The following is a 26432-nucleotide window of genomic DNA, read 5'->3' as shown; positions in this document are numbered from 1 at the left end:
ACGTACCAACTGTTCCGTACGAGTCGTACGGAACAGTTGGTACGTCCCAACCCCCCATCTAATGTGATGTTTTGGTACCTTCCTGCCCACGTGCAGGAAGGTTTTTTTTTCCTGTGCTGATTCTACGGTACGACCGCGGCGGTACGGACACCTTGCCGATCCCTGCGCTACGCGGGCGATCCGATCGGCAAGTTTCTGCTGGCAGCGGGCTCAAGGAGCAGCTGCTTTGGGCCCCACAGCCATGAATGGGCCCGGGGCAAGCGCCCTCTTTGCCACGCGTTAAAGACGGCCCTGAGTGCAGTGCAACAGGCTGTGTAAACTAATATTCTTTGATGTAATACATCGCACTTCAACCACCAGTATCCACCAGAAAGGAGTCAGGGAGCTTGGCTCAGCAGGCTAATAGGTAATCATGTGTGCACAGCTAAATAAATATACCAAAATGGAATAAAGGGTCAACCATTCACACCCTTTGTGATCTACCAGCATCAGCTTTGAGAGCTACTGGTAGATCACGATCTACCTAATGGGCACCCCTGCTGTAGTAGCTGCAGCTACAGCCGCTAAGCTGAGAGACTTCCCTGTGCTGTTAAAACATAGTCGCTCACTGAGTGTAGCAGCCAGGTTAAACCTATTAGCAATAAGTTATAACTATTGTGCAGCTGCAAAAGGCCGGTATATGCAATGTGCCAATATGCCCTCCACATGTAGATATACAGGTGAAACTCGGATAATTAGAATATCGTGCAAAGTTCATTTATTTCCCTAATGCAACTTAAAAGGTGAAACTAATATATGAGATAGACTCATCACATGCAAAGCAAGATAATTCAAGCCGTGATTTGTCATCATTGTGATGATTATGGCTTACAGCTCATGAAAACCCCAAGAACCCCAAATCCACAACCTCAAAAAAAGTAGATTATTACATGCAATCAATAAAACAAGGGTTGTACATAGAACAATATCGGACCTCTGAAAAGTACAAGCATGCATATGTACTCAGTACTTGGTTTGGGCCCCTTTTGCAGCACTTACTGCAATTACTTTTGCACGATATTCTAATTATTCGAGTTTCACCTGTATAATTAAGAACTATACAAAGAAACTATTGTTTCTTTGTATAGAAAAAAAAAAGAAACTATTGTTTATAAAAGGTCAACAGCATTATTTACATCAAGTTAATCTCCTCTAAACAGATATCTACAAAAATAATTATAACGACCATACATTCCCTTTTCATGGACTTCCTGACTTTAGCATTGTTATTTCCTGAACAGCATGAGCTCTGTATACAAACAATATCAGAATGAGAAACAAAGTACAGGACACTGTAGTCTGTATCTCCTGAAAGCATTATCAGCTTTAATTTTTGGGGATGATTAAGGTAGAGGGACTTGCGGTCAGGGGAGGCAGAGCCTCACCTAGTATTATGGAGGAAAAGCTGTCAGCTTCAAGTCTGAAGCTGACAGCTTTTTCTCCATTCAGATCGGCTTCTAGCAGGTTACACAGCAGGGAAAGCCTCCCGCTGTGTAACCTGTCATGGACGGAGCGCTGCCTGTTAATTATAGGGGGCGCTGCATCCGGCTTTTGACAGGTAGATAGGTTACACAGCAGCGGGCTTCCCCACTGCTTGTGTAAAATAACTTGGTGAGGCAAGAGCTGCAACAGCCTCTACTTTGTGTTAGAGGAGTGAGCTCTGTGGATGGCTTGGACCAATGGCACAGGGCCATTGGTCCAAGCTGTCCAATCAAAAAAAAGAAAGAAAAAAAAAACCCAGTGAGGACATCGATATCACCGGTGACGAGTAAGTGAGGGACAGGGAAGCTCCTCCCCACACAGCTTGGTGACCGAGCTTGGGGCGGGGCTTCGGTGGGCTGGGGGCGGAGCGTCGGCAGTGTGGGGGATGCCTCACCCAGCACAGCAGGCACGTCACGTCACTGCTAAGGTATATATTAAAGGGCTGAATTCTGGCTAAGCAAATATTGTCTAAATACAAGATCCATGTGTATTCTTGCTTGGATCTGTGCAGTAATCCGGTATGAAAACTCCCGTGCTTTCTCTCTAACTTCCTGTTATAAAGCTAATCACTGCTGCTTTCTCTCTTTGTGCAGGGTGACTGGTCTTGCAGCACAGTGATGATGTCACTTCCCAGGGAATATCTGGGATTTCAAAGGCATTTGGTGCACATAAAAGACAATTTATATCTTTGGGACTAATGTGGAATATATTTAAATGAAAATTTTTGTGCCCTGAGTTAAACTTTAAAGTATAATCGCAGCCAAAACACTATTTTTAAGTTTTAAAGAAGGTTAACTGCTCGTCTTCGTCTAGATAAAAAAAAAAAAAACAAGTTATACCCACCCAAACCTGCGAGTTGGTCCTTCCAGCATCTCTCCCCCTGCGCTCCAGGATCCTGGTGTAATCACGCTCTATATACAGTGTATAGATGTGAGGCTGCCAAGGGACATACCATCACTGCAGTGTAGGAGGACAGTAGGGTGTGCTGTGACAGCCAGCCAACTCTTTTTTATTTTTGTACCCAGACGAAAATTAGCAGTTAACCTTGCAGTGCGGAGATAGCCCCACTTTAAGGACAGACACTGATTTAAAAAAAAACAAAAAACAACAATAACTGACAAAGGCAGCAGAAAAAAACCTATGGAGAGGTTACAGCCCTTAGCTACTCTAGCCAAAACAAAAAAAAAAAGTTTTGCCTGACGTAGTTTAAAAGATTACAAAGTAAAATACAAGCAATAATCCAGTAATGAATGATAGCTACTGTAACATAACATACATAAGGAAAATTGTGCAATTACCTATCATTATACCGCCAGGTGTGGTAACTGTGGTACTATCAAACGACTTCTCTAAAGCAGCAACACCAAAATCATTTAAATCTAGGTCATCCAAGGCAGATTCTGAAAGAGAAAAGGTCATGAAGAACATTGTAGCCTGAAACATACCGTATTTTTCGCTCCATTAGACGCACTTTTTTCCCCCCAAAAGGAGGGGGAAAATGTGCCTGCGTCTTATGGAGCGAATGCCGACGCCCGAGACATGCAGTCTGTGCCCCGGGCGAGTCGTTTTTTGTACATTTAGCTCTGCTGAAGCAGAGCTAAATGTACACTAGGAGCCACTGCTCGTTTAATACGAGTGACCTAATGGGATCACTCGTATTAAAACTGAGCAGCGGCGGGGATCGAGATCACCATAGAGCAGACGAAGAACGGACGTTCTTCGTCTGCTCTGTGTGATCACTGAGACCGTGGCGCTGTAATCACAGCGTCACCTGTCTCAGCGGTCACTAACTGCAGCTTCTGTCACAGAAGCTGTGACAGAAGCTACAGTCTTTCGAGTGCTCCATAAGGCGCACCGGACCTCCCTGCGTCCTATGGTCCGGTGCGTCTTATAGAACGCAAAATACGTTATATAGACAGAAGTTTAAAAAAATATATGATAGAAAGAAATTGCTAAGTTCAACATAAAACAGAAGTCATCAACTTGCGCAACTAGATCGATTGTTTATGGACTATATATTTATAGTATCAAAGAAGCTCCAGTTATACTGGTAATTAATCCAGAGAAGATGTGTGCACTGATTCTGCAGCCTGGTTGGTTGGATAGGGAAACATCCATGTAACAGCACTGTGAAGAAAACATAGAAAACCGGCGCACAGATCTAAGTGCAGTATAAAAGTGACTGTTTAATAAGGTTAAAAGTCATGCACTTACAGGCTTGACAAAGGAGGTGGACCTCTGAAACGCGTTGCCTAGCAACACCAGATGACCCGGAAGTACTCAGCAGCTGTGACCCTGCTTTAAAGAGAGCCAGCCACAGCAGTGCTCAGCCACTGGATCAGACCTGTGTCTTCCAGCATTGGCGTTGTGGAATCTTTCTGGACTGAACTGGACTCTGCTCTCTCCATATCCTGATAGCAATCTTGGACCAGCAGCTGAGATAGGACTTTCATCTGATGCGTGACAGGCGAGATGTTTTTTTAATATCCTGCAAGTGCATTACTTTTAACCCTATTAAACAGTTACTTTTATACTGCACTTAGATCTGTGCGCCGGTTTTCTATGTTTTCTTTAGAAAGAAATTAACACCTAGCTCATCAATCTATTCATAGAAAAAAAATAATAGCACAGGGCTGATCCCAAACATAACTCCCATTCTTAGTTCATATTCAACATCATTTAAAGTAAGCTGGTACTTTGCCCATATCAGACAAAGAAATAGGAACACCTTACAAGAAGTATACAAAGCTAAATTCTCACACACTCCCCGAATTAACTGCCACATGTAACTTTTGAATTTCTAAAAACAAAAGGGGCCATACAGTGGCCCATTGATGGGTCACCAAAGCACTGAATGCTGTATTTTTACATATTCCTGCACACCCGGATGTATGAGGTAGTTCTTGGGACCTTAGTACTTGGGTACGTTATACAGCATGGAGAAGGTAATTCCAGGATACTAACTGTGCCTATTACAAAGCAAACCTGGTACTTTGCCTTCTATGACCATTGGCTTTACCTACGCTTTCTCATTGCTGAAGTGACATTGCCATTTCTAAAGAAATATGTAAAAGCTCCGGGAGCAATTAATATAAAAGGTGGAGTTTTACTACGTACAAATGACTTCCTTTTTAATCATTTCCTAGAAGAGTATCTGCCAACGACAGCAAAATCAACACATTTAGTTATAGTCCTGTACCTTTGCAAGCTGCAGCCCCTGCTAAAATGGCCACAAGCATCAATGAAATTAGACATTCCTTCTGGCCAGTGACTACATCAGCTGGCTAAGAAAGTACCAGACTTTTGGCCAAGAGCATCTCCTATCTAGACTAGGACCATGCTCAAAATGGGACACATGGGGATAGTGCTTTTATCCAGTGCATATTAGAAGTGGAGGAGACAGAAGTGGGGTGTGTTGTATTAGATGGAGTTTCCCTGACATATATGGAATACATTGTACTGGAAACCATCTCACCATTGGAAGACTGACACCAGGATTCCCAAAAGCATGTTAACTTTTTGGGCTCCAAGCAGAAGATACTGAACCCAGTGCTGTAACTATCAGCCAGAAGAAATATTTAAAGTGACACTAAACTCATTCAAGTAGTGTAGCTATTAACAGTAAGGTAGCTTATTTGTGTATCACTCGGCTGTAGATCCTCAAATCATCTCTGAATTGGTGCTGACACTGTCCTTCCTTCTGGAGGGTGGCAACTTTTATTATTTATTTATTTATTATAAAGTAGCCACCGCACCAAGCTCACTCCTGTGATGGACTACAATCTCAATACAAATCAGTAAACTAAACATGAGATTGTAGTCCATCACATTGGAGTGAACTTGGATCGGTGGCTACTTTACAACACACACAGGGACCATGGGGAACAAAAGTAGCTACCCTCCAGAAGGAAGGACAGTGTCAGCATTAATTCAGAGATGATTTGAGTGATACGCAAATAAATACATTTGTGTTAAAAGTTAGGCTATTTAAATGCATTTTTAAGATTTAACTCTTCAGTTTAGTGTCACTGTAACAAATAAGGATGCACCGGTACCGGTTTTTCGTTATCGAGTACAAGTACAGATATTTATGTTTGCTTATGCTAGCACGGAGCCCTTTGATTTTGAGAGATCACTTTCACACCCATTTACAACTAGACCGAGCGCAACTTATCTGCCACACAATAGACTCACTTACACACATAGTTGCTGCTGGTCTATTTAGCTAGTTAGATTTTGAGTCACTCATTCCCAGCGCAGTGATTTTTGATTATTACGAGCACGGAGCTGGCTTCCTGAGCTGTCTTGATGCTGATTGGCCGGGAAGCTGGCTTCTTGTTCTCTCGCGGGACTACCGGTCAGAGGAAATCTCCCTCTGACCAGAAGTTCCGGTATCGGAGCATTTGGGCGAGTACTCACCCAAATACTCAGTATCAGCACCGATAATAGTACCGGTGTTGGTGCATCCCTAGTAACAAATCTGTCATTTAGCAAACTATGTGCAACATTTTTGATAAGGTAAAATGTGTGTCAATTTGCATTTGGAAAAACTAAAGCCCCCGAACTTGTCCACCATTGTAGATCCACAGTGTGTCCTGCTTCAAACCCCAGCCAAGCTCTGCCAAGTAGCTACAATGCTATCAGTGCTTTGGAAATGGTGCTTAGCTTTCTTCCAATTGCACTTACTGCCATTAGAAAGCCATTCTTTCATACTGGCCTGACTCACACATGCAGTCCTAGCTATCACAGGTAGCAGTGTACCGCTGGCCATATCTAGTGGTACTAGGAACTCCTGGAATTAAGGAACTTAATGACAGAAGCAAACAAGACATCCATGGCAAATCAGGAACATAGATCTGAACAACAGTAGACAGACAGAAGAGCAAGTACAGGGTCAGAACAGAAAAACAGGAGAATAGCGCATTGCCAGTTAGGGGTAAATGGCTCTGAATAAAGTGCAGGAACCAGGAGCACCTGGTCTTTGCAAAGCTACAGAAGTTCTTAGATGGACAACTGCAGACACACAGACAACAGAAAGAGCACCAGCAGAAAGCCAGGATCAGACAGAGTTGTAACCAGAAGCAACAAGATACACATACAAACACGTTGTGGAACGAATTGACAGATTACTAGATGGGGTTGGGCACGACCCAGTTGTCATGGTGCACATCGGCACCAATGACAAAATAGGAGGAAATCGGAGTGTCCTAAAAAAGGAGTTCAGAGACCTAGGAGCTAGGATGAAGGAAAGGACCTCAACGGTAGTATTCTCTGAGATACTACCCGTGCCAAGAGCCACTCCGGACAGACAACGCGAGTTGAGAGAGCTTAACAAGTGGCTCCGGAACTGGTGTCAGAAGGAGGGCTTTGGTTTCCTGGAGAACTGGGCTGACTTCTCAGTCGGCTACCGACTCTTCAGCCGAGACGGGCTGCGCCTTAATGGTGGAAGGTGCAGCATTTCTGGGGGGAAAAATGGTAGAAAGACTGGATGAGCTTTTAAACTAGATAATGGGGGGGAGGGTATAAAAATATTAAATTTAAATAGTGAAAACTTAAAAATGAATACAAATAATAAAGAGGGAAGTAATGAAGGGGCAATTAGTGGGCCCGCTCCAGTCACCAGTGCCAAAGCAGTCAATATAGTAAATCCTATGGCCCAAGATAATATAATTAAGACTGGCCAACCAATATCAAGCAAACTTTTGTCCCATAACAAGACAGGAATTAAATGTATGTACACCAATGCTAGACGTCTGGCAAATAAATTAGAAGAGCTTGAACTTATGCTACTCGAAGAGGACTTCGATATAGTGGGAATAGCGGAAACCTGGCTAGACAGCGCACATGATTGGGCCACTAACATAGAGGGATACAACCTGTTCAGGAGAGACAGAGGTGGGAGAAGGGGGGCATGCATTTATGTTAAAAATGATCTAAATATGCATATAAGGGACGATATCACGTCAAATAGTGGGGAGGACGTGGAATCCTTATGGCTGGAACTGGATATGACGGACGATAGTCGTAAACTAATTGTGGGTATTTGTTATAAGCCTCCAAATATAGGGGAGGAGGGGGAGGCTCATCTACAGTCCGAAATAGAAATAGCTGGGAGGGAGGGCAATGTAGTCGTGATGGGCGACTTCAATTACCCGGACATAAATTGGGCTAATGGAACATCAAGTTCAACAAAAGCGGGCCACTTTCTGAACATGTTGCGAGACAATTTCATGGACCAGATGGTTGAGGTCCCAACTAGGAAAAATGCCATCCTAGATTTAATCATTACTAATAATCCAGAGTTAATTGAGGATATTGTAATTGGGGAGACACAGGGTAATAGTGATCACAATGTGATTACTTTCAATATTGGATACAGGAAAGGGAAGCGAGCTGGTAGGACAAGAACCCTAAATTTCAGAAGGGCTAACTTTGATAAACTGTGCCACCTAGTGGGGGACATGAAATGGGAAAATGTATTTCACAAACTGAACTCGGAAAAAAAAGTGAGAATGTTTTAAAAACACATTACATATTGCCATTGCCAAATGTATACCGTTGGGTAATAAAAGTAAAAGATCACAAACAAAGCCTGTATGGATGAATAAAAATGTAAAGCATCACATAAAGGAAAAGCGAGTGGCATTTATAAATTATAAGATGGAGGGGACGGCATTGGCGTTCCATAACTACAAAGAATGAAATAAAAGATGTAAACTAGTAATCCGGGCAGCTAAAATACGAGTGCGAAAAGCATATTGCCAAAAAAACAAAAAACTGATGTCCTTGAGCTGGAGAGTCCAGCGGAGGGCAACCAAACTCATCAAGGGGATGGAGGACCAGAACTATGAGACAAGGCTACTAAATTTAAATATGTTCACGCTGGAAGTAAGGAGATTAAGGGGGGACATGATTTTCATGTACAAGATGTTCAATGGTCATAGCAACAAACTCTTTAAGATTAATTCCGTAACAAAGACTAGAGGCCACCACCTAAAATTGGTAGAAAAAAAATTCCAACACAAGGGGCAAAGGGGGTTCTTTTTAGTTCGAGCGGTTAGGGTCTGGAACTCGCTGCCACAAGCAGTGATTTGAGCAAATAGTGTGGAATCATTCAAGAATCTTTTGGACGATTTCCTAAGAGACCGCAACATACGTACAGGTACTCGCAAGAATGAGATGATACCCTGGACCTATACACACACACACACACACACACACAATAGGTTGGACTTGATGGACTTAGGTCTTTATTCAACCTCAAATACTATGTAACAGATCAGAGGTGAAACCTATACAGGTCAGAGGAAAAGAAAGAGAAGCCATAGCCAATACAGGTCAGATTAGAATTACACAAGAATGAAGGGCCTAAACTCAGGGGCGTCCTGAGGCTGGGTGACACCCGGAGCGGTAACCGAGTGCATGCTCGTGATGACATCATCGCGCACGTACGGCAGTATTCTGATACATGCCGGCGGCCATCTTGGTGATGGACGCCGGCAGAGAGAGGAGGGGACAGTCACCCGGCGAGATAAGGTATGCCGCCGGGTCCCCTCCTCTCTCCTGATACTGTCGGGCGTTCGGTCCATGACCGAGCGCACGACTTTTCAGAGGGGGGTGACACCAAAATGACTGAGTAATTTTGGTGTCACCCCTCCAATGGTGTCACCCGGGTGCGGGCCGCACCCCCCTTGTGACGCCACTGCCTAAACTGAACACAGGTACAGACAGAAGCTGTGTAGTGCTAGAGTCAGTACAGACTAACTCAGAAGTATACATTAAAACTGGCTGGTGAGAGCGGTGCCCCTAAATAGCTACAAATACAGGACGGAGTAGATTCAGATGAAGGCAGGCTGACAGAACAGCACACCAGACTCGAGACATTAAAGGGGAACACACACCAGACTTGTGACACTGGCCTTGGGAACCCAAAAGAAAAGCAAAGTCTGAGGATAGCTAGAAAAGAGACAAGCATTATGAGTCCCCCTGGACTTATTCAGAGGGCCTAATAAAACATGTGCCCAGAAGGGGCTTAAATCAGAACACGCATGCTGTTTGTTAATGGCTGTAGTGGGGAGGAGAGCTTGTTCACCTTCTAACTGGTTACAGTTGGTAAAAAGGCAACATATATATATCTTACCTATGACAGATTCTACTGTGTCACTGGTTGGGTAGAAGGGCAGAGCATTGGCATTCATACCAGGAGTGCCACTTATGGCTGCAGGGCTGGGAGGAGTCGCAGCTAGACTAGAAGTGATACTAGAGGAAATGCTTGAGGTTAGTGGGCTCCCCATTGGCATTATTCCTAATGCATCCTGTAATGATGATAACAACATGGCAAAGCTTTGTTAACAGAATATGACACACAGCACAGTTTATATTGTGAACGTGAACATTATGCATGAACAAGTTCTATTAAATACACATGAGTAATATACACTATCTTGAAGCAAAGCTTATACTTTGCCCCTGCAGGGTAAAAAAACAGGTTCACTTAAATGCCCCTCTCCCCAGCATCATATAATGTCCTTCCTTTCACTATGCCATGGGAGCGAGAAATGTGAGTCCTGTATAAGCAGCTTACACAGGGCTGGGGACTGTCTGTATCCCTGTCCCCATGTGACAGGGCTGGGCCAATCACCAAGAACCAGCACAGTCACATATGGGGAAAAGGATTAAGTTGTATGCTCCTCCATACCCAGAAGTACCAGGTATTTTCTTCAATCAGTGACTGAATAGAATTGCAGTGTATCACAGGACAGAGTAGTATGTGCTGCAGTGGAAGGAAGTATAAAAGCAAACCTGCTGCTTTGCCCTGCATTGCATCACAGATTTTCTTCATAGGACACCAGTGCAAGCCCCTCTTTCCTCCATTGCAGCTGCCACTAAAATAAATAATGTCAGCTGATGTTAGAGCTTAGAAAGGAATCAGCGACTCTACCCTATTCCCCCTGACAAGTGACAGTGCTAGGGCCTAGCGTTTGGCTGATAGGCTAGAGCACTGCATTATGGGAGGCCACATGCTTCCCCATACAAAGGAGCACCAGGTACTTTGCATCAGCTCTAATGGAAGAAGTGAAGGCAAGGGGTAACAGGAGAGGTGAATATCAATGGGTTGGGGGAACAACTTTACACAGACACTGTCACTTAGCCCATTCTTGCCAAAATGACAGTGTCCCTTTAAACTGCTAGAGTAACTTATCGGCCAGGCAACTAGTGTTTTTAACACAGGCCAACAATGCTAGTCTCCATACTTCTCTTACCACACATTTCTTCAATCTCTTAAAACTTTTTTCGCTGTATGTAATACACCGACACAAATAGATTAGGTGAATTTAAGTTGTGCAGTATAATTTAACGAGACAATGTATTTGGGTTCATTATAATAGCTTGGTGTGACAGAACTGATCACATATCTGAGATGTCTGATCTAGTGTCTGCAATTTTATGCCTTGCTGACAGCACAGTGAAAAGTACACAGTGCCACCTGGAGGCCAGTGAAGATGTTACACCCATGTCAAGAAACATCCCGAGAAAACTTTTTACATACTAGCCCACGGTATGTTTAATTTAAAAGCTACTCTTCCAGGTTTTTACCAACCTAAAGCTAGATACACTATGTGACTCAGTCAATCATTTTGTTATTAGAAAACCATACTTGGTTACACCCCTTACTATATTGTCACGAAAGAGCAGGATTTTGTTTCCATGCATAATTGTAGTCACTAAGCTAATAAGCAGTCATTGTGAATGTGCAGTATGTAAAGTACTGTGTAAAATGTTAGCACAATATAAATACTTGTGATGAATAAATAAATACTTTAATAACTAGGAGGTTCAGAATCTGCTAAACTGCTGTAACTATATTAAAATCAGAAATGTTGAGCCGTTCATTAAAAAACATTACTGAGACATTTTGCTGATATACACAGACTTTTGTTACTAGAAAATAAACCCTTACCTGCTTTGACTGTAGAAGAGATTGATCTTGATTTCTGTGCTCCATCGGATGTGGTTTTAACTTTGCCTTCACAAAACAAATAGTGAGAACGTGAGGCGACAGAACTACCCTTTTAATACTGCTGAGGCACACAGTTCTGGAAACAGCTACTGCACATAAATGCACCACTGTGGTCACAATACACAACAAAACAGTGAGCGTGGGGACAACAGACAGGGTCTAGAATGAGAAAGACAGTTACCAGGTATACTGACCTGGCTTTTGAAGTTCTTAAGATAATCTGTCCCTGTGGAGTCTTCCCTCTCACACCCTGGGGCCTTTTTGTAGCTGCCTGAGAGGTCACCATGAAAACCAAGGCTATCCAGGTTGTGTGACTTCCCAAGAGATCCCGGAGGAGAGCCACAATGATGAGTTGGGCTTCCTATGCTGGCACACAGCATCTGTCAGACAACAGCAATTCGGTTTTTTTAACCTGCTACTCAAAATAAGAACGATGTTACAGCACCTTATGGGAACTTGTCCAGAGAATACTGGAGCTGCCATTGCCAAATCATTGTTCAAAGTGCAGGATTCAGGGTTGTCATACTCATCCTTGCTTTAGCAACTTAGCGAGTCACTAACCTACAGTAAGCACACAGCTACCAGACTCCATAGTTGTTTTGTTTTGTTCAGTAATCCATTAAAGTGACCCTGTCATCAGACCATTCATTTCAAAACAAATCTTCCTAAAAGATGTGAATTTGATGTATTTTGTGCATGGTATTTACCTGTAAAAGTCTCCCTTTTGTAGACATCTGAAAGCCCTGACACTGCTTCTAGGTGCCGCCATCTTGGATGTGATGTCACCAGCTCCAGCAGACTCAGAGATGTCACTCAAGTGACACTCTATAGCAGAGTAGGCAAACTCCAGCGCTCTAGCTGTGGTAAAACTACAAAATCTCATCATGCATCTGCTTCTGGGAGTCATGTCTGTGGCTATCAGGGTCCTGCAATTCCTAATGGGATTTATAGTTGCACCAGAGCTGAAGGGCTGGAGCTTGCCTACCCTCCTCTATAGTATGCCCCCTTTGTTCAGTAAATCAAGAGAAACCAAGTTTAATAAATGCTCACTTGAAGTGTTCTTCTTTTCCATAACAATTTTTATTCACTTGAAATGTGCCTTTGAACTTGCTAGCGAAATTGACTACTCCAGGAAGAGTCAATTCCCTAGCACAGCCACAGTTCCCGCTCTGCCTCCTGCCATGTCATAGCCCTCTCCTCCACCGGGAGAATCTATGACTGTGCTAGCTAAACTCCTCCATACACCTCCCGACATGACCTTTTCATTAGCCGTCGGGGAGGGGGGTCACTTGTGTGACAGCTCTGAGTCTGCTGACATCACATCCAGGATGGTCGCCAGCAGTCTCAGGCCTTTTTACACAAGGGAGGCTTTTACAGGTAATTACATGCATGAAATGCACATTTAATCTTATGGGAAGATTGTTGTTAAAATGAATGGTCTGGTGACAGGGTCTCTTTAAAAAGCATATCATATAAGAACAAAGCAACTCTCATTAACAATGAAAGTAGTTGAGTAGAATGCAATAAAGAGTAAGACTTTACTTTCCAAAACATAGCCTCATCAAAGATTACAGAATTCCACACTATAAGGAATAATTCTTACTTACTGATGCTGGTGTTGGACTGGTGGGAAGGTGGCTCATTTTACCCCAGACCTGCAAAGCAGGAAGAAATACATTGAAAATGACAATGACATTGTTCTATCCAACATGACAAAACATAAGGTGAATCTATAAAAGTGAAATGCAGTATCATAGTCTATTGAAATAGATATTTGCTTTTGTTTTCTCCTAGCCTTGATGAATGGGGTATCATTATGAGTCCCTGAAACACGTTGGCTATTTCTATATTGCCCAGTCAGACCTACACTGAATAAAGATGCATCAGGACTATTAGAGTGTGGCCCTTCAACTGACAATCCTAAAATTCAGCCTGGACTCTTTAAAATTACACCAATCCCTCTCTGCTTATCAAAAACATTTAGGGTTCTTTTGTTTGTGTCTGAGATGTTTCTCTTTTCTATAGAAGCCAATGTGAAAGCAGCTCAATGCAGCTCTGAGCAAATAAAAGGCAAACCAAAGCAACTCAAATTTGACTTGTTTCGAAGTCTAAAGCCTGTGTATGAACAAGCTCTTATTTGAGTATGACACTCTAATCACAAAAGAAGGATTTCTGTACTTACCGTAACCATCTTTTTGGAGTCTATTGAGGTGCAGAGGAATTTAAATACTGTCGGCTACAGGAGGATTGGACAATGGCAAACAGGAATATTGTAAGCCAGCACACGTATATATAGACCCTCCTCTACCCAGCATGCCTCAGTTTTGTGGTAAAGCCATACCAAGAGCATGACCAGAAACACAGAGGGACCTGTGTCTCTCAATTGACTCCAAAAAAAGGATTTTAAAATAAGTACAAAAATGTTATTTTCTCTCTTCCCTTAAGGGACACAGGAATTCAGTCGGGAAGCAGGCTGAAGGAATCAAATAAAGCTCAGATCAGGAAGAAAAGATCACTACGGGGGGACTACACACAGAAATATCTCAGAATTGAGAAAGCTAATCGGATGACCAGCGAAACGTGTTCAAGAAAAATACAGCAAGTCCAGTTGCCTTGCTTTATTTTTTACAGACATACCACGACCTGGATGAATGAGAACTGTCACAGACATACACACAGATATGAACACCAACCGAAATCAGCGAGCAGCTTATCATCCAAAACCTGCAAAAACCAGCAAACAAAACAAAAAACCAACAACAATTTGCAACCTAAACAAAAGAGCCAAACATCCAAATCTCTTCAAGGGAAGTTGTCGGAGTACCCCACAATAGGGATATCAGAAAAAAGCACTAGGCCTAACACAGGAGTCAACACTCTTAGAGATATCACGTTTGCGTGAGCAAAGCTGAGGATGCGGGTCTCTATCCGGATGAGGGACAGTCAAAGTTGACCACAATTGATCTAGAAGGTTAAAAGGTCTAGAAGGGTGATGACACCGGGGATTACCCAGTACCCAGTTCACTAAGAGTCTAGGATGCCCCAAGGGAACGGCAGTTCTATGAGCATGAGAGTAGTGGTCCAGAAGGAGCCCAGCTCCAGGGGTCAAACTGACACAGGGACTGGAGCCGAGGGACCAGGAGTGAGAGGAACCCAAGAGGAGAGGGCCAGGTGCATTCATCTGTGAAGTAGCACAGGGAAGAAAAGAGGGAGCAACTGAAGAGAGTACCAAAGGCCAGAAGTTAGTCTGTGAACTTTAACATCAAAGCTCACTGTAACTAAATGCCTGGAGGGCAAAATACCAAAGGACCCACTTCTAGAATTGTTGGCACACCTTCATGGTGAAGATTTGGCAGAGAGCTTAGTCAGTCTCTGGCAGAAAGCACCCTCTCAAGCAAGGCCCAGGACCCTTTAGGGTGCTTCTAATCCACATAGAGGAAAACCTTGAATAGTGGGTGCAGTAAAAGTCCTTGCAGCTGCAGGAGCTCTAAAAGACTCAAGGCTGAAGACAGTGGGTTGATCCTCCAACTGCAAGGTAATAAGCAATGCATAAATAAGGTCTGAAACACCCCTTGTAAATCTGCGGTGACAGCAGGTGACTGTGATGTCTCAAAAAGAGTCTCTTCAGAGACAGACTGTTGGGACTCAGTGACTGGTGGCCCAGCCCGATCTAAGGTCTCGGGAACCTCAGTGGTAGGTAGATTCTACAGTGGATAGAGCCTGAGCAGGTTTAGAGCTTCTGCAGTCAATATCCATGAGGAAATAAGTAAATATGGCCATAAATTCCTGAGTTGCAGTAGAAGCCCTTGTATAGGGGTCTCGGCCACACCCAGTGGAGCTGAAGAAGACCTAATGATGTAGACCCTATAACTATAGGGTTAAAGGATTCTAGATAACAAATGCCAGTCAGTCCCTCAGGGGATACGGAGTAGATGCCCCCAAAACTGTTGGGCTTGGGTCACAGCGGGAAGGTTTCCAGTGTGCAGATATGTTGTGTCTACGTGGCACAGCTGCAACTAGGCCCGAAGTGCAAGGCAAGGCCTCAGGTATTCACAAATCCAGGCAGCTGGTAGTGATGAGGATCACAAAGTCAGAGGTGACAAGGTCGTTGTAGCAAGTAGTGAGAACAGAGCAGAGAGAGGAGTCAGGGCCAGATTTACTCTCTCTGCTGCCCCAAGGCAAGGTTCGTTAATGTGCCCCCCCCCCCCGCCCCACCAAATTTCCCCCCAGATGGCGGGGGGCCGCATGGTTGCTTTTAATATTTTTTTAAACTTTTTTATCACTTGTACAGAACGAGTGGTGGCTTCCCTGCTCTACATTTAGCTAAATGTAGAATACAACTACCCGCCCGGTGCCCAGAACTGCATGTCTCGTGCGTCGTGAGATAGGAATTCTACACCCCTGCTGTCCCTCTACTCCCTGCTGCCCTGAGGCCAGGCCTCGGTTGGCCTTGTGGGAAATTCGGCCCTGACCGGAGTTCCACGTGGGGCTTTTCGGAGCAGGATCAGCAGCTGGACGTTGCTTCCTTTACTCTGAATGGCGAAAAAGAAAGTGTGAAGCGTGACACACCTCCTAACGGATGATCTCAGTTCACAGTCCCTTAGTAAAATGTAAAAAGTGCCAAGCTGTGCAAATAGTGAGGTATCACCCAGTGCTTTATCCTGACCGGCCCTACTTGCATAGCGAGTCTTTAGAGACAGGGTCCCATCTGAGACTGTGCCAAGGCTCTGGACCTAGAAAGCACACAGCAGTTATCTAACATGGTACATTAGGTCTGGAAAGCGCCACAATGCAGAGCCCAGCGAACCAAAGGTCATATTCGAGACTAGCCCCACATCATCCAGTCCAGCGGGGGTCCAGCTATGGCCTCCAAAGTTAGGCTGAGGAAATGCCTATGCGGATAGTTGTCATTTAGAGACCAGCTCAAGCAACAATGATGTGAAGACTCTTAATTGAAATCAATGGAAGAATCCAAGGGGGGAAAAATCAAAGGAAAAAAGCTAGCAAAAATTGGTTAGATTTTCTTAACGCAAAGCTGAAGACAACATGCTTTCCACCTATGACATCAGCAAAAACCTGAGGCATTCTGAGTGGGAAGAGGGTGGGGGTGTATCATTTTTCTCCTGTAGGTGGCAGTTTACCTGACTATCTGAATTCCTGTGTACTAAATGGACAAGAAAGAAACATTTTTGTACAGAAAGACAGTCATCTTTCTTTAGTAATGAAGACCAATTAAAGTCTCACACCTTCTCTTTATAATTCTGTCTCCCCACATGGTTTGAAATTATTTTTTGCTAGGAAATGCCTTAAAATACCCTTTTCTCTCAGTGAAAAGGCAGCTTCCTGCTCTCACTTTGCAGTGTTCTGTGCTGACAGAGCAGAGCTGAGTAACAGCCACACCCTCAGCATTGACTTGTGCTGCAGAGAAGAGAAAGGGGGGTGTCTGTCCATGTCTGTTACATAACAGAATTCACTAGGTATAACTCTGGTGCCTATTGGACCTTACAGTCATGCTTGGACACCCTGCACAGCTGCTGTAACAAGAAAGTGTAGGTAAAATGAGGAAAGAGGTTTTCAATGCAAATCTGTCTGAGCACTTTTCTATTTTTGTATCAACTTGACTTTAACATCATCATGTCTATCTGTAACTAGAGGCATTTAAGAAAAGAGTATTACGCGTATTTAAAAAAAATTACTTATAGACCACACTCATGAATTACAACTGCAAAAAAGCTCAGTGCAGAAGATTTCTATTAAAAAAAGGGAAAAGAAAATGCAAACAACATACGCTGCTGAAGTCTGGTGCATGGGGGCTGGATGGGCTCACAGGGACAGAGTCTCCAGCAGCTGAAGGCATATACATGACAGGTCCGGTTTGTGTAGGGCTTGACACAGCTGAAGGAGATTGTAAGTCATCACATAGAAGAGACTCTATAACAAGAATATTATACTATTAAGCAAGCAGATCAGACAATAGAAACAGAGGCAGCATCTGCAGCAATCTGTGTCTAAAGCTGGGTATTCACTCCTCAAATTTCATCAAGAACCAGCCGAAATTCGACGCGTGGGTGCCGCTGCCAGCACCTTTCTGGCTAGCATCCCTCAATCAGCTGACCGAAGAAGCATGTTGAAAAATTGTCAGCCGAACAGAACTAGCAGCCAATGAGCTGACAGCTCTGTCTGGGAAATACATAGGAAAAAAGCAGGATATTTCTCCATCAGTGTTGATGGAAGAATCTGTTCAATTTTCTTCAATCAGCCAGCAGGTTGAACAAAGAAAATAGAAGCGTGTATACCCCACCGAAAGCAAATTGTCAACTCCGGAGCTTAGAGTGTGCAGTGGAGGGATTATTTTATGAGGCAATCAGCATGCCAATGACCCAATTTTTAACCGGGAACATAATAGTTCTGATAATGTCATTAGCAATGAAGCAGAACTCATTCAGCTTCACTGCTTCAGAACTAGTATGCAACTGACACTCACAGAAGTCAACTGCACTTATTTATACTACTTGACAGGCAGTTGGGGCACTGAGTCAAGATATTTTAAAACAGCTACACTATGTATGACTATAAAGTAGCTTTAAAGTATATCTATAGCCATAATTATTATTTTTCCAATTTACGATAAGGAACACAATTAGAACCCCTGTTAGGTTTTTTTTTACTGTCTGTGAGATTTCCCCAGAACAGGTGCCCTTATTGGAAGATTTCCTCTCATCTCTTCCAGTGACAAAATTCTGGATTTTCAATTACTTACTTTGCCAGAAACCAATGGTCTCCAGGACAAATACAGTGGCTAAATCTATCCAGCAGGGTCACAGACAGCAATAAAAATCCATAGTAATGGGTGCCATAAACCAAGATTCCCAACTATAAGAAATTATTTTTTTGTAGCTAACTTGGTGTACATAAAACATTCAACATGTTTCAGGGTACTCGCCCTTCTTCATGGCTAAGGGCTGGTTCACACCATATGCGTTCAGGCTGTGCTGCACATTTTTTCCAGCGCAGCCCGGATGCAAGAAAAGGCAATTTGCCTTGTCATGAATGGGCTTGGTTCACACCACCGCGCTCCGGTGGTGCGCGCTTAAAAAAGGTGCAGCATGCAGTACTTTTTTTTAAGCGCACCGCAGTGAGACACTATACAAATGCATCACACTGCAGTGAGCCCAGAGAACTTAATGTAATGTCACATTTCAATATTTCAATAAAGTTCTAACAAAAAAAAAGTGCAATATGACTCGATCGAGCGCATCGGCAATGTCTGGGCACACGCAACTTTCCATGAGGAAAGTTCGGTGCTACCTCACACCCCACGTCGATAAAAACCTGGCTATCTAAAGAAAATGTTTTACTTTACCTACACTTTACATTTTTGTTCATTATTTTCAGCACATTGTACAGGTTACGCACTGAAGTGTGATAAAATAACGTACGTTCAACATGTGCAAAGGCACAAAATGGGCCACGTGGACAGCTGCCAGACTGTTGCATATCGTTGCACTTTGTAGATTTGTAAATCTATGCAAGAGGGGGAAAGGAATGTTAGAACTGATGATACACCATAGCTCTGTGTGGTGAGAGTCAGAATGAAAGTTGGAGAAAAAAAAATAAGAGCTTTTACCTCAGGATGAAATTGCTGCTCTGTTCTTGTGTGACAGTACTGGCATGAATCTCCACTATCACACTTACTAGGGTCACCCCACTCATCTCCATGTTTCACATTTGGACACGGGGAAGACCTATGCAAAAAACAAATGTGAAAGCCAGGTAAACCAGAAAATAAATTTAATTTGCCAGCAGACAAACAACTGTTTGTAAGTATAACCAGAGCTGGATCATCCACAACACAATCTAGGCAGAAGCCTAGAGCCAAGTGGATCTCGGGAGGGGGGGACAGCTACCACCTTTATACTCTTGAAGTCAAACAAGGGGAAAGTGCATTTAGTGCACAATAATGGAAGATCCACTTATAGGCAGATGCTGTCTGTTGGGTCGAGTCATGCCAGTAAAGACAATGCAAATAAGACAATGACTCTGTGCCTATTGCAATCTTTACCCATTTCGAAAAATGGGGGGACAAGGCTGCTGAGCTGCCTTGCCTTGAGCCCTACCTTAATCCGGTTCTGGGTATAAAATTACCCACAATGAAAGCAAACCTGTCACAAAACTAGGCAATTCAAACTGAGAACATAATAAAAAAATATTTTAAAAAAGTTGTTTCACAGAGACAGACAGTTTAAGGTATATGCAAAATCTTAGCTTTTCTTCCCATCTCTCAAGCATCCTTACTTCTCTAGGAAGAAGCCAATCACATTACAGGATCAACAGTAGTCAAGGTCATGCTTTAAGGGTTACAGTGTGTGTGTGTGCATATATTTAACCCTCAGAGTGGGGTCAAATGTTAAAGTATAAGTAAAGTCTTATGTTTTTTTGGCATACATCTACTGCTAGCAAGCAGTAGATATATGCCCCATGATAAAAAAAAAAAAAAAATAATTAGGCAAATACCTAATTACTTACCTGTTCCAGCACCGCTCACTCCCAGCTGAAGCTCCCGAATGGCTGAGAGGAAGAAGTGTGCGGGCGCATGTGCAGTAGAGCGAGGGGAGAGGAGAGAAAATGAAACTCAATGGACACAGCCATGCATCCGGGAACGCGCACGCCAGACAGACACCGCGGGACACAAGGCGTCTACGGTGGATCAGGGACCGGCACCAGCGCTGGAGGGACTTGTCAGAAACGAGTGGAAGGAAGAAGATGATCGGATCAAGAGGCATCAAATAAGGTAAGTGCTTACAGCAGCATAGGGGGGAGAACAAAAAGCTTTAATGTCACTTAAAGGGCTCACTTTGGGCGTTTAGTTTTATTTTATGGTGGATAAGTGTCAGGCTGCATAAAAAGTAAAGAATATGGCATGCGCAACTCGGTGCACAATCTTGCCATGCCATACATCCTTGGATGAATTAACTCCTGTGCACATGCTTTATATTGTAAAACACTGCGCAAACTGTTGGCAGTATATCAATCCTATATAATAATATACAGATGCGATGCTGAAGCCAGAAGCGACGCTGATTGCATCACTTCCGGCTTTTCAGCTGTCATTCCCCCGACTAGAAAAGCAGAGGAAGAAGCTATTCAAGCACAAACTGTGCTTGAATAGCTTCTTTGAAGTACAAAGATGACACTAGGAGCTAAAAGGGGCTTTTAGGAAATCTAGAACTCTCAGGGGGTTTGAGTAATTTTCAGGCCTAAAATGTAAATTGTAACATGAGTGCAAAAAAAAAAAAGTCTTGGCTGCAAAAAGTTTAAAGTATGAATGCTATATTGATTTTACTTATTTCATTCTAATATACCTGTATTTATTTTGGCGTGGACTTCTCCTTCTGTCTTTGCTATTGTGGTAATAAGGACATGCGTACCCCTGGCGACAAAGTCGTGGAGGCTTTTTGCACTGTTCTGTCTTGTAGTGTCCAAGAACATACGTGGTGTCTGCAAATAAGAAAAAAAACAATTAGGATTAGTTAAGATTAGGTTCTGCAACATCATTACTCAGCTGGTAATATGTGAGATGATGTAATTTACTCTCTTTAGATACAGTACTGTGAGTGAGTGTTGTCACCCTAGGACGCAAAGTACATTACTGGCAGGAAAACCAGGAAAGGAAAGACGCCTGAAGAATGAAAACAAATGCAGCCACCCCATCTAAGGTCAGGTAATTGATGATTTATAACATTTTTGTCTTTGGGTTTAGATACACAAACAAAAAATTGAATACTGGGCTATTTTTAAACAAGTTACAAAATTGTAACAGGCCTTGACATGTCAGAATAAAGTGTGGGAGCTGTCACTGCTGATTTATTTCTAAAGCCCAGGATCGAGAGGTGAGCGAACTCCGGTATGTGTTCGCTCACCTCCCGATCTACTGAGCCGACCTGTGACAGTCTCATTGTCACAGGTCGGCTAGAACTATAAGGTGAGTGAAAAGCACTCACCTCATAGTTCTCCTTTAAGGTAAAAAACACCCAGTACCTTTCTGTAACCCCTGACCCCTCACACTTACCTGTGGTCAGTCGTCTCCTCCAGCAGGACCAGAAAATACTCTGCTTTCCCCAAACATCCAGGTCCTGGGGGAGAGTACTGAGGCTCCTTCTGCTGTCAGTCGAAATGTTACCTTCTCTATGGGAGTACGCAGACGTACGCCGCCCTACGCTCACCCTCCCTGCACGTACGTGCAGGTGTCCGTACTTATACGCTGACAGGATGGATCCTGTCTCTGTCCCAGCTGGGAAAACACCCGCAAGGACCTGCACTTGGGGTGAGCGTAAGGCGGCATATGGCAGCGTACTCCCATAGAGAAGGACAGGGGCCGTGTACTAATCACGCACAGCACCTGTCCTTCCCAGGAGCTGCCCCGATACGGCCGTGCACACAGCACGGAGCTGTACGTGCCGGCCTTTTCTCGCATGAATGAGGCCTAAACGACATGATCTTAAGATCACATTGAGCCTTTACTAAGCCCTTGTTCAACCCAGCAGTTTTGCATGTCCACAGCACATGGTCTTAGGGATTTAGGCAAAGCTGTCTTCAAAGGTGTCAGAACTGCAAAGCAGACTCGGTTACACCAATGCTTTCCATGTGCCAATGCATCTGGTGTGATACTAAGAGCAACCTCATTCCCTTGCCTGTATGTAAACTCGGCTGACAACATTGCTGGAAATTTCAAGGCAGTAGCTTAGTGTTGTCAACCTGCAACAGCAAGTGCTTTAACTGGCAGGATCTCCAGGTAAGAAACTTTGGAACAGATTCACAAAAATGATTTGCTTAAGAAAACTGTATACAGTGAGGCATAAGGACAAACATTCTGAAAAACAGAATCAGTAAAGCGCTGCGCAAACTGTTGGCGCTATATATATCCTTTATAATAACAAAAATTAGTTTACAGTTTATACATCTTAATGCACCACACAAATAATAGAACAACTGGAAGAGAGACTGCTGCAGCTACTAAATAAAGTTCAAACAATCTACTTCCCTGAACTAGAGATAAAGCCTAACTCCGATGGATGTTGGAAAGACCCAAGGTAGTGAGACAGTCACCTCTTTCCTTTGGCACAGCTAGATAAATGTGCCAGATCAAGTTGCAACCTATCAATTGTCCTGAAACATCAAGCCCTATAGAAAGCTGTATGGAAAACATTGGTCCTGGAGTTACCCGATTGTTAACTACACAAGTGCTGCACTGGTATTTTACTAGGGATCCTCCACAACATCTTCCTTGGGCAATGATGACGCAGGTAAGATGCAGTAGGGACTATGTTTTGAACTCTTCAACTCCTAATAATCTCATGGTAATGTAGATAGAAGGGACGAACATGGAAATAGAATTTTAGACTTTCTTAAAACGTTCTCACCCTGCCAACGTGGCTCTTCTCCTAAAATCTTTTCTATCATGGCATGGCTTGCAGCTACAGCAGTCTGTCCTTCAATACTTCCATCGAGGGGTGTCTGTCCATTCTGTAGTGCCTCCATGGCCTGCAGCTCCCTGCATTAAAACAAAAAACTCCAATATATTGCAGATTCATATACAACACATGGGGATCAATGATAAACACTAGCGTGTCTTACTGTTCTACAAAAGCTATGGAAGATTAGCACAGCTGACCACAGAAAACGATCAGTCCATGTTTTCACTTTCTAACTAGCATTAAAACATTTGGATTAGGTGGCTGATGAGAAAACCCTTCGTCTCTCTTTTGATCTGTTGAATATATCATAGAAAGCATTTTGTTATATTTGTTTGATAAGTAGTTTGCAAAATATCCATTGATGCTTCCAGAAATCTTGTCAGCGGATAATTTCTTCTGCTCCTGCTTCCATATCAGACCTTGTCTAGGATAAGGGTTTGGTATTGATTTTGGGGGAATGAACCACATGTTGTTCTTTACATTTTAGACTGGGCTGCCCCAAGAGTATGCACACTTTCAAAAAGGTGCCCTGACTGAAAGCGTTTGAGAACCGCTGCCGGTAATAATCTAAATTTTCTGGATTGACAGGTGATTCAGGCACCACATCCCTTGTAACAAGGGATCCACATTCCCTCCTTTACTATTACTATGTATATGGATTTAAACCTATATGATGTTTAATGCATAGAACTTTATTACTGATGTATTAAAACTATGACAGAATATTCTTTAAAAAAAAAAAAACTATGACAGAAGCCAACATGCCGACTCATTGCGGTAGTTGTTTATCCATCAGTAATAAAGATTGTCATATATTCGCTTGCAGAAAAGTCGCTTGGGTTTATCCACATAAACGGCATTGCATATACATCGCCCACTGTGCCGCCAACTTTCCAGATGGTCTATGAGTGGGGGCTTGCAGAATCTGCCCGGGGCATGGGCACTGAGGTACTGACATAGGATGAGGTCTGACTGCCAAAGAATGGCAGCTGGACATGCGCACGTTCAGTATATATGCCCGGGCCGCCGATGATGTCAGACGTTGCGCTCACGTGGCTTACATGGCTCAATGTGGCTTACATGTCAAATACGTTAGGCGTACCATATTCTTATTTGTGTTATTTTATATTATATCTAGAACTTACTGATCACCCGTAATGTACTGCAAGCTGAAGATGTCACAACGATTGACACGGGTCCCTGAAACCTGAAAATTATTTCAATGGTAGTTTCACAGTAAAATGGATGAGAAAGGCTTATTCAACTTAAAATCATAACCATAAAACTTTGCGTGCAGGAAAAAAAGGCAACACAAGTGTATCTGTGATCCTCCTACCTTATATCATACACGGGGGAGCGTAGATCATGGGGCCCATGGGCAAAGGCACAGTGCTGCCCATTCTTGGTACAGTGACCTTTGGAGTCTGTCTCGTGGATGCAGATACCAGTTTTGTAATAGCGTAGGTGGTACCTTCTTTCTGTATCACCCGTTGTTCTGTGTAGGAAGGGACAACTAAGCAGAAAGAAGGAAAGAGTACATTACAATGCAAACACTTGCACTTACAACAAGGCCATTTAACTGTCAAGCCAAAAACATCTTTTTTTTTTTTTTTTTAGCTGTGGATAGAGTGGGGCAGTGGTTAGAACCCCTCTCTACTTTTTACTGCTCTCCGGGTCTCCACTGCAAGGGTTAAATGCTCATATATGTGTAGGGTACCTGTAAAAAGGTATTTTACCTACCTCATCACTGCCTCCTACAGGCTTCCCCCATGCTGTAAGAGCGACTCCTGCAGCCTCTTCTCCCTGATGCTCTGTCGGTCACAGGCACTGTAATGTTTTCAAGTATAATGCTGGACACAAAAAGGCGAGGAACCATCCACAAGTCAGAGCATCAGGGACAAGAGGAGACTGACAGCTGCCAGGGGAGCTATGGGGTAGATAAGTAAAACTCCTTATTCCTGGTCCCTTAGCAGAAACGAGTATTGCAAGGGTATTTTTTTGTGTTTGCCACAGTTTTAACTTTCACTGTTGCTGACGTATGCCATACATCGGGACCAGAGGAACCCTGTAAGCAGACTCCTGGCTGCTATAGTGTGTTTACATGTGTAAGGAGGACTGTCTGTACAGCTGCCCAATTACTTCCACAGGCTCTGAAATGTGCACCTTCACCTGACACTACTTGACATATTTCCAGGGTTCAGCTGAAAAATGGGAGGGAGACCAGCGAACGGCAAACTAGCGTCCTCCCGTTATGCTAAGCTCAGTATACCGCGAGCTACAGCTCGCGGTATACTGAGACGCCGCAGCCGGAGCGGATCCCGACATTGATGTCGAGATCCGCCCAGCTGCGTGAGTGACAGCTGGCTCTGCCTATCTAGAGGCAGAGCCAGCTGTACCCGCCCCCTCCCCGTCCGTTCCGCCAGTCAGCGCTGGCGGATAGGAGCGGGGAATCCAGCCCCTACCCTGTCATGGCAGAGAGCCGTGGCAGGATCGAGAGGTGAGCGAGCGCCGGTATGTATTCGCTCACTTCCCGATCTACTGAGCCGACCTGTGACAGTTTCATTGTCACAGGTCGCCTCAGATTATGAGGCTGAGTGAAAATCTCTCGCCTCATAGTTCTCCTTTAACTATAATTTTTAAAAAAAATAGTTTATTTGTGTTTCGCTCAGTTGTAGCTCCTCAAATCATCTCTGAATTGGTGCTGACACTGTCCTTCCTTCTGGAGGGTGCCTACTTTTGTTCCCCATGGTCCCCGTGTGTGTTGTAAAATAGACACCGCTACTTTACAAGAGTCGGCTCCGAGGGTCAGGTGTAACTTTTTTTTTTTATTAACCTAGACAAAATGAGCAACTAACCCTTGCAGCAAAGGTTAAGAATATTTTCCCCGGAGTTCTGATTAAAATGATAAACATCTTTTGATTTTGAGGAATTCTGTCGATTTTTCTATTTAGGCCAAAGCAACAGAATCTCTTACAAGCCCATTTCTCAACCCACTTTTATTCATCTTCTCTCTCCACCCCCTGCTGCCCTGTTTCTTCATAGCAGCCATTATAAATACCCTGCACTTTTGCATATGGGGGAGCATGTGACTCAGAAATGAGCAGGACAAAAGCCAGGCCTGAACACTGTCACCTGATGAGGAGGATGATGTCATCAGACCTGTGTAAACTCCGACACAGAGCTTACGCAGTGTTAGGACTGCAGAGCAACAGATCAGCGGGAGAACAAAGGGAAGTTCAGTTGTTAAATAGCAGTTAAGGTCTAGTAGGAGATCAAACCCTGCCGTATTTTACCCAAGTCTACAAAAAGTTTAGGGTAGAGAACCACCTAATGTAAACAGTCTTTTAAAACACTATGGTGTTGATTTATAAAAAATATGTGAACATTCGTCCTGGGCGTATATATATATATATATA

General features: G+C 43.5%; 1 protein-coding gene across 2 annotated transcripts in view; it reads right to left on the bottom strand.

Moving 5' to 3' along the window:
- The window catches only part of UNK (unkempt family zinc finger), a 47271-nt gene that overhangs the window by 12152 nt on the left and 8687 nt on the right, over positions 1–26432 (bottom strand). Inside the window, exons 3-13 of one of the 2 annotated variants that reach the window (XM_018561554.1) lie at positions 24353–24529; positions 22963–23093; positions 20905–21040; positions 19170–19287; positions 18982–19066; positions 17331–17473; positions 13150–13197; positions 11737–11922; positions 11483–11548; positions 9662–9836; positions 2820–2921 (exon numbers count right to left, since the gene is read on the bottom strand). In XM_018561554.1, the coding sequence (XP_018417056.1) occupies positions 2820–2921; positions 9662–9836; positions 11483–11548; positions 11737–11922; positions 13150–13197; positions 17331–17473; positions 18982–19066; positions 19170–19287; positions 20905–21040; positions 22963–23093; positions 24353–24529 (1367 nt within the window). The remainder of the gene's footprint in view (positions 1–2819; positions 2922–9661; positions 9837–11482; positions 11549–11736; positions 11923–13149; positions 13198–17330; positions 17474–18981; positions 19067–19169; positions 19288–20904; positions 21041–22962; positions 23094–24352; positions 24530–26432) is intronic. The other variant, XM_018561555.1, reaches the window with a different exon arrangement.

This window comes from Nanorana parkeri, unplaced genomic scaffold, assembly GCF_000935625.1.
Source record: "Nanorana parkeri isolate BGI_ZX_2015 unplaced genomic scaffold, ASM93562v1 scaffold529, whole genome shotgun sequence".
NCBI classification, from domain to species: domain Eukaryota; kingdom Metazoa; phylum Chordata; class Amphibia; order Anura; family Dicroglossidae; genus Nanorana; species Nanorana parkeri.
Note: the sequence above shows the minus strand (reverse complement) of the source record. Positions and strands in the feature narration are given on the sequence as shown.